Raw genomic sequence first — 7,860 nt, 5'->3', positions numbered from 1 at the left:
AAGTGGAAGGAAGGAAGGAAGGAAAGAAGGAAAGAGTCTCTTGCCCTTCTCTACTGAGAGATATAAAACAAGACTCCATACAAAATAACTTGACCCTTGGAGTTCAGTTAGAACTGAGAGGAGCCTGAGAAGTCATCTAATCCAATCCTCCTCCATTTTACAGATATGGAAACTGAGACTCCGAGGGGCTAAGTGACTTCCCAAGGTCACACCGGCACTAGGTAACAGAGCCAGGATTAGAACTTTGAATCCTAAACTGTCAGATCTCCATTCCCAACATCTCTCAGAGGACACAGGCCTGGGAAACTGTTTCCCATCAGAGAATGGACATACACAGTCTATGAGTGAGAATGGCAGTACTAAAGAGGAAGTAGAAAACAGATAAGGGCAGGAAGGAAAGGGCTTTGAATGCTGTGCCCGGTGCCGAGGACCGCATGAGAAGTAGAATGGCAGAGAGCGCCCGATCATGGCAGGGAGATTTCCCATTGATAATTCAGGAAGGAGGGCATTGGGGATCAGTGCATATGAAACTCTGATCCCGAGGGCCTGGGAGGGCCTGCTCTGTAGAGGAAACCCCCAGTGACAAATAGCCAGCACCTTCCTTCCCTCTGTGGCTCCTCCCAAGGGCTCCCCAGCTGCATTGGGCATCCTGTGCTCCAGCTCCATGACCTGCAGACTTTCAGGGATGGAGAGGAAGAAGAGGCCCTGAGTGCTCAGTCAAAATCAGGTTTGGGGGCTTGGAGGGTGTCAGACATTCACAGAATCTGTCAAGGGCTTCCCACTTCCTTCTAATCACCAGAGGATCACCAATAAAGAGCTAGAAGGGACCCTGGAGGCCATCCAGCACAGCACCCCCCCATTTTACAGAAGAGGAAACTGTGGCCCAGAGAGGCAAGGGGGAGGCCTAGGATCATAGCTCTGAAGGACCTTAGAGGCCATCAAGCCCAACACACACACCCCCAACCATGAGAGCAAGATGACAGCATCCTCAGCAGGAGCTTACGTGACAACATCCAATGAGGAGGAGCCCCCCATCTTCTGGGGCAGCCCCACCCCAATAGGGTGGTGGAGGAGCTTCTCATGGCACCAAACCTCCAACGGCTCCTGGCTCTGTCCTCTGGGCCTCCTTCTTCCACATGATCCCTGTCCAGTCCTGGAAGAACGCACTGGGGATCTCCCTAAGCTGGCTCAGGAATGGAGAGCCTCCATTTGTGTCCCACCTTGTTTGCTCCCCATCTGGGTGATCTTGGCTGGTTACTGCCCTGCTCTCTGCCCCAGACGAGCCTCTGAGAACAGGACCGCTCATCGCCGTCAGTGAAGAGAGGGCCCACACGGCCGAGAGCGCAGGTCCAGAACCACAGAGAATGAAGCGGTCTAGACGCCCACCATGATCACTGGGGACCTCCAGATGTTCTTGGTCCTTGGCACACGGTCCGTTACGAATTAGCTGCCACAGTCTACCCTCGTCCTCTCTCAGATTCCCTCCCAGGACCCTTTGCTCCCAATTTATGAGAGTTTGCCAAACGTAGGCGCCCCCAGACCCACCACACTGCTATTGCTCCCTGCCTCCCCTCCACCCAGTGTCCACCGGTGCCCTGGGAGCCATCATCCAACAGGAGCTCCCCGAGGGCAGGACCGAGCTTATCTTGGTCTCTGCACACCCTCTCACACACCGGAGGCACCTCACAAACATACACTGAGTTTAACGTCCCTGTGTCGGAGCTCTCTTCATCGGAGGCCCTCTGGGGCCACGGCCCGCCGCTCTGATTCTACAAGACCGATGATGAAAACTGTGTAAGGGTCCCCCCCCCACCCCCACTCCTCCTACGGTTGGGGGAGAGAAAATCAATGCTCGTCAAATGGAAAAATAATAATACCATTTGCAGAAGTTAAACTGACCTGGACAAATTTCCCTACCGTGTTCTCAGCCAAAGACAACACCCCAGAGAGCCCTGAGGCACCCTTTCTACCGCGGCTCCCTCCCAGAAGGACAAGGACTCCAGGGTCCACGGCCTTCGAGCCAAGCAATGTTAACGGGCCTCTGGTCCCTTTACAGCTGGTCTTGAGGGGCAACACGGCCTTGTTTCCCAAGCTTAGCAACAGGTAGGGGCAGACCCTTGAGGGGATCACCTTGATCCCGCCTTTGGGGGAGAGCAGGGCCGGCCAGGATGCTGAAGGCACAAGACCTGGGCAGCTGCCCACCTGACCCCCATTTATCCACATTTCCTGCTCCATGTAAAACAGCTGAAGTCCAAGAGCCAGGGAGGCAAGAAGTTCAAAGGCATCTTTGGAACAAAGGGAACGACTAAGGGAGGGGGAGAGCCTGGGAACCCACAGCAGCTGCCAAGCACACAGAGGCCAGGAAACAGCTGCCTCTGACCAGGGGCCTGGCCAAAAAGGAGGCTGATGGAACACACCCACCGCCATCCAGGCTGCTCACCTCACAACACCCCTGCCTGGCATCCCAGCCGAGCCATTCCCCCAAAGCTCGGTCATCGAGCATGGGAAGAGGGGCTCCGTTTGGCCTGGTTGGCCCCAGACAGCTAAACTGGGAGCAGTGGATACCACAGACAGAGAGGAGGTGGAGGCCAGAGGTCAGGGAGAATCTCCTGACCATTAAGGCTGTCCCTGGGAAGAATGAAAGGCCTCTGAGGTGATGGGCTCCTGCTCCCTGGAGGTCTTCAGTGAAAAGCTAGATGATGACTTGCCAAGGAGGTTGAGGATTATACAAAATGGCTGCTGAATTCCCTCCTCCTGCAATTCTGAGGATCTATGACTCTGTGAAGACCTCCGTTGGGTGGCTTCCTTCTCCGTCACCTTTTTTTCTAAGAGAGTCCATAATCTACTCTATGAAGGCCTTTCATTTACTAGAAAAGCCTCTTGTCAGAGTCAATGACCAATGTGCCCAAGTTCTGGAAGGAGGCAGATGGCAGAATGAGGCTCTGAACTTGGCCAAGTCTCGCTCTAAATCCAGTTATCTACCACTGGATCCATCATCTCCGTTGTTGTATCCACTCAGCCAATTGTAAGCTCCTTGAGGTCAGGGACTTTTTCCAATCTGTTTGGGTCTTTGCATCACCAATGCCTAGTACAGGACCCAGAACCTTTGGACAGGACCAGTGTCAAGAAGTCCCAGGGAGAAAATTCCCTCCCTCAATGCAAATCAGCCACGACTCTGCCCTTTGAGAGAGTTGCCTGGGCCATCAATGGCATGGCAGCTAGCACGATGGGCTGAGGGTCCAGAAGACCTTCCTTTCAATCCCACCTATGACCCTTGGGATCTATGTGACCCTGGACAAGTCATTTGATCTCAAAGGTCCTACTTTCCCATTGGAAAAAAGGAAGATAATAATATCAGTGATATCCTGAGCTGCTGAGAGGTTCAAGTGATGGAATGGGCATAAAGGTACTACATTAGTGGAGGTATTGCTGGTAGCATATCACTTGGTCTCCCCTGTAGTAGACAGGTGGATGCTCAATGGAAATCTGTTGAAAGCATTCATTTACCCATTCACTCAAACAGTCTCCTAAACCCCTGCTATCTGGCTTCTCTAGGACTACTAGAGCACTAAGCACAGTGCCTGGCACATAGTAGGCACCTAAGAAATGTCCATTGACTACCATGCAGAAACTGCCCACTAAGGTCATGAAGGTGTCCACTTATTCATCACTACATACATTGCCTTCCCCGGTAGACTCGAAGGCCCTCGAAGGCAGAAATTCTCACTTTTGTCTTTGCTGAAAATCCGTTGCCTGATAGTTAGCTAGCCAATGGGCTGCTCTTAATACTCATTCTCCTCCATCTCTCTGCAGCGCGGCCATTGATGAGCAGCCCCCACTCCTTCGTGGATCTCCTCCCCAGGCTCCTTCCTGTGCCTTTGTTTCCTCCTCATTTTCTGCCTACAGTTCTGATTACTCTCATTTTCTTCAATGAATCTTCTTTAGCCTCCTTCCCTTGACTAGCAGAGTTCCTCCTTCAACTGTTAGGTTCTCTCTGTCTCTGTCTCCCCCCTCTCATATGTGTGTTTACATATGGATGTGCATGTACTTATGCATACATATTTATCTATACATACTTTGGTAGACTTGAATACATATCCATCTACTTTGCTGGCCTTCAGTAATATCCCATTCTGATTCATCAAAAAGCCAGATCTCTAATCCCAACCTCTTGCTTGAGCTTGAGACTCCAGATGTCCAGCTACCCAATGGATATTCCCATCAGAATGTCCCACCATTGCCTCTAAGAAAATACACTCACGGCAAAACCAAAAATCATCCCTCCCCCTCCCACAATCCACCTCCCATAATCCTCTTCAATCTGGCTGCTTCTCCCAACTTCTGTACTTCCCTCAGTGACTCACCCGTCTTTTATTCTTTTCTCTCTTCCCCCTCCTACATCCAGTCAACAAAGTGAGTCGATTTTTCCTTCCTAATCCAGCTCTGATCCAATTACAAATATTGTTCTCCAAGCCTACTCTAACCTTACTCCAGGCCTTATCTTCATGCCTAGAAAGCTGCAACAGCTGACGAGGTCTGCCTCTGGTGCACCACCATATTAGCCTTCCGAAAACAATGTTTTTCCAACATCTCACAGCTCAGCTCAAGAACCTATCATGGCTCCCCATTCCCCGCTAGACCAAGTGCAAACCTCTCCTCCCGGGAATGGTTTCCATGTTACAGGCTCACCTAAGGGGGCAAGGAAAGAGAAAAGCTGTGGCAAACCTACTGTAAATTGGCAATCAAAGTGTATCTCAAGATGAAAGATGGGAAAATAATAATACTAATGTGGCCTAAAGTTTGAAAGCACTTTACAAACTTTTCTCATTCCATCTTCTCCCAAACAGCACGTATGGTTTTCAAGGCTTTTTTCTTTAAACACGCAGTGATAAACAACATATGACATACATTTCTTTTCATGAAGAAACATGCGACTGAAGATACAGAGGTCAACGTTGGCCAGGAAGAATCAATTAGTCCTGAGAACCACAAAAGGAGAGAGACCGGAACTGTACTGCTGACCACGATTCACTGAATGATGAAATCTTTAGTGTAAGATCTCCAGTTTCATCCTCTTACTTTATTTTTTTTTTTAAACCCTTAACTTCTGTGTATTGACTCCTAGGTGGAAGGGTGGTAAGGATGGGCAATGGGGGTCAAGTGACTTGCCCAGGGTCACCCAGCTGGGAAGTGTCTGAGGCCGACTTTGAACCTAACCATCCTCTTACTTTAGCTTGAGACTCCAGATGTCCACATGAAAGGGACCTCAGAAGCCATGGGGTCCAACCTCTACATCTCCTCCAGTCTGCGCTCTGGCTCTGTTCTTTCGCCTTCCTCTAGCTCCCATTGATGTGTTATCTGCCACCCTTAGACAAGAGGCTCCTTCAGGGTTCTTTGTATTCCCAAGACTTAGCATGGTGTCTCCTATGAAGAAAGGGCCAGTAGACCTGACTGCAACTTACCAAAAAGCTACCACATCCCCAAGCGGTCCTATAGACTTCAGACAGCTCTAATTGTTGGGCAACTGAGTGGCATAGCAAGCTAGAGGCAAGAAGCCTCGTCTTCCTGAGTTCAAATCCAGCCTCAGAAACATCCTGGCTGTGTGACTCTGGGCAAGTCATTTAACCCAGTTTGTCCCAGTTTCCTCATCTATAAAATGTACCACAGAAGGAAATGGCAAACCACTCAGGATCTTGTGAATCCCCAAAGAGTTGGTCTGAAATGACTCTAGAATTGTTGGGAATGCCAGGAAAGATTTTGTTCCCACTAAGCCAAAATCTGCCTTTGAACTCTCCACTCACTTCATCCAATCCTTCCCCTTAGGAGCAAGCAAAGAAAGTCTAGCTCTTCTAGCCAGCAGTCCTCTAAACCCGTACATAAGGCCTGCTCTCCCACCTCCTACAAGCTGATGCAGTCTAGAAAGAATCCCAGAATATCAGAGCTGAGAGGGCCCCTGGGGACCATCTAGCCCAGCCCTTACCCATACAACAAGGGGCCACCAAGCCTGGCACAAAGACCTCCAAGGAGCAGCAAGCCACCTACCACATCCTTGGGCCACCCAGTCCACTTACGTGGCCAGCACTCATTGTTAACAAATTATTTTGTACAAAAACCTTAAATTGTCCTCTTTGCAACTACCCACTGTGAACTCCTGCCCTGGGAGGCCATGCAGGACAAGGGGAAGCCTTCTCCCAGGTGGCAGCCCCACTGTGGCCTAGCTAGGACCACCCTCACCCCCAGGACAACACCTTGGAAACAGGCATCTCTTATTCACACGTCATCCTGGCTGCTCTCAAGCAGAACAGTCCAAAACATTTCAGTGGGGTTTATAGTTTCATAAACTTAGAATTGGACCTTAGAGGCCATCAAATCCTCATTTCACAGATGGAAAAACTAAGACCCCGAGATGTCCTAGGAGCACAGACTCAGAGATAGATCTAGGAAGAGGTTTAGAGGCTAGGACGCCCAACTCCCTCAATTAACAAATCAGCAAACTGAGGTCCAGAGAGGTTCTTCTGGCCCAGATTGAAACCCACAAAAGAGAAACAGTGACCCAAGACACCGCGAGTGCCTCCACACACATGCACACACATGCGCCAATGACGATACTCACACTAGTGAAGAAGCCCGCTATCCCAGCTTGGCATGAGCCGTGTTCCTCCCCATATTTCTTCTTATACTCTAGAAAGGAAAAGAACAGGGAGACAAAACCACAGAGGATCAGTCTTCAGGTTAGAACATGCTTTCCTCACGCTGTTTCCTTGGGTCCTCCTGATGGTCCTGAAAGGGCCATAGACCGAGAGCTGCAAAAGGCTTTAGAGGCCATTTGGTCCAACCCTCTCATTGGACCCAAGTTCATGAGAGGCAAAAGCACGCAGAGGACCTGGTTTTGAATCCAGCCTCTGTCACGTACAACCTGTGAGAACCTGGGCAAGTCACTCGGTTTTCTCATCTCTAAAATGAAAGAGTTAATGTCCAAAGGACTTTAAAAGACTGTCTGCTCTCTGATCCAGCCATACCACTGCTGGGTTTATATCCCAAAGAGATCATAGGGAAAAAGACATGAACAAAAATATTTATAGCTGTGTTCTTTGTGGTGGAAAAAAATGGAAAATGAGAGGTTTGGGGAATGGCTGGACAAATTGTGGTATCTGTTGGTGATGGAATTCTATTGTGCTAAAAGGAATAATAAACTGGAGGAATTCCATGTGAACTGGAAAGACCTCCAGGAAGTGATGCAGAGTGAAAGGAGCAGAAGCAGGAGAACATTGTACACAGAGACTGATACACTGATACAAATGTAATGGACTTCTCTACTAGCAGCAATGCAATGATCCAGAACAATTCTATGAGAAAGAATGTTATCCAGATCCAGAGAAAGAACTGTGGGAGCAGAGACACAGAAGAAAAACAACTGTTTTATCACATGGTTTGTTGGAGATATGATTAGGGATATTGACTCTAAATGATCACCCCAGTGCAAATATTAATAATATGGCAATAAGTCTTGATCAATCACACATGTAAAACCCAGTGGAATTATTCATCGGCTCTGGAAGTGGGGAGGGATAAGGGGAGGAAAAAAAACATGAATCATGTAACCATGGGAAAATATTCTTAATTAATTAATTAAAGAATTAAAGAATTTTAAGACTAAAAAATAAAATGAAAGAGTTAGACTGGATAGTTTCTAAAACCCCATTCCTTCTCCAATCTATGCAGTAGTGGCAGGTGGGGAAACTGAGCTTTAAAAAGGTTAAATGACTGACCAAGGGCATCACTGTCTAGCCCATCACTAGGAGAGCCTCAGACCTCATGTTCTTTCAGTCAATCCTTATAGCTTAACACAGGAGATTTTAC

The 7,860-nt window shown here is 48.7% G+C and overlaps 1 protein-coding gene across 1 annotated transcript in view; it reads right to left on the bottom strand.

Moving 5' to 3' along the window:
- ITGA9 (integrin subunit alpha 9) overlaps positions 1-7,860 on the bottom strand; it is a 355,639-nt gene that overhangs the window by 309,609 nt on the left and 38,170 nt on the right. The window contains exon 5 of the mRNA XM_044675555.1: positions 6,614-6,681. Within this exon, the coding sequence (XP_044531490.1) occupies positions 6,614-6,681 (68 nt within the window). The remainder of the gene's footprint in view (positions 1-6,613; positions 6,682-7,860) is intronic.

The sequence above is a fragment of the Gracilinanus agilis genome, chromosome 1, assembly GCF_016433145.1.
Source record: "Gracilinanus agilis isolate LMUSP501 chromosome 1, AgileGrace, whole genome shotgun sequence".
In the NCBI taxonomy this organism is placed as follows: Eukaryota; Metazoa; Chordata; class Mammalia; order Didelphimorphia; family Didelphidae; genus Gracilinanus; species Gracilinanus agilis.
The sequence above is the reverse complement of the archived record's forward strand: the minus strand, read 5'-3'. Positions and strand labels throughout refer to the sequence as shown.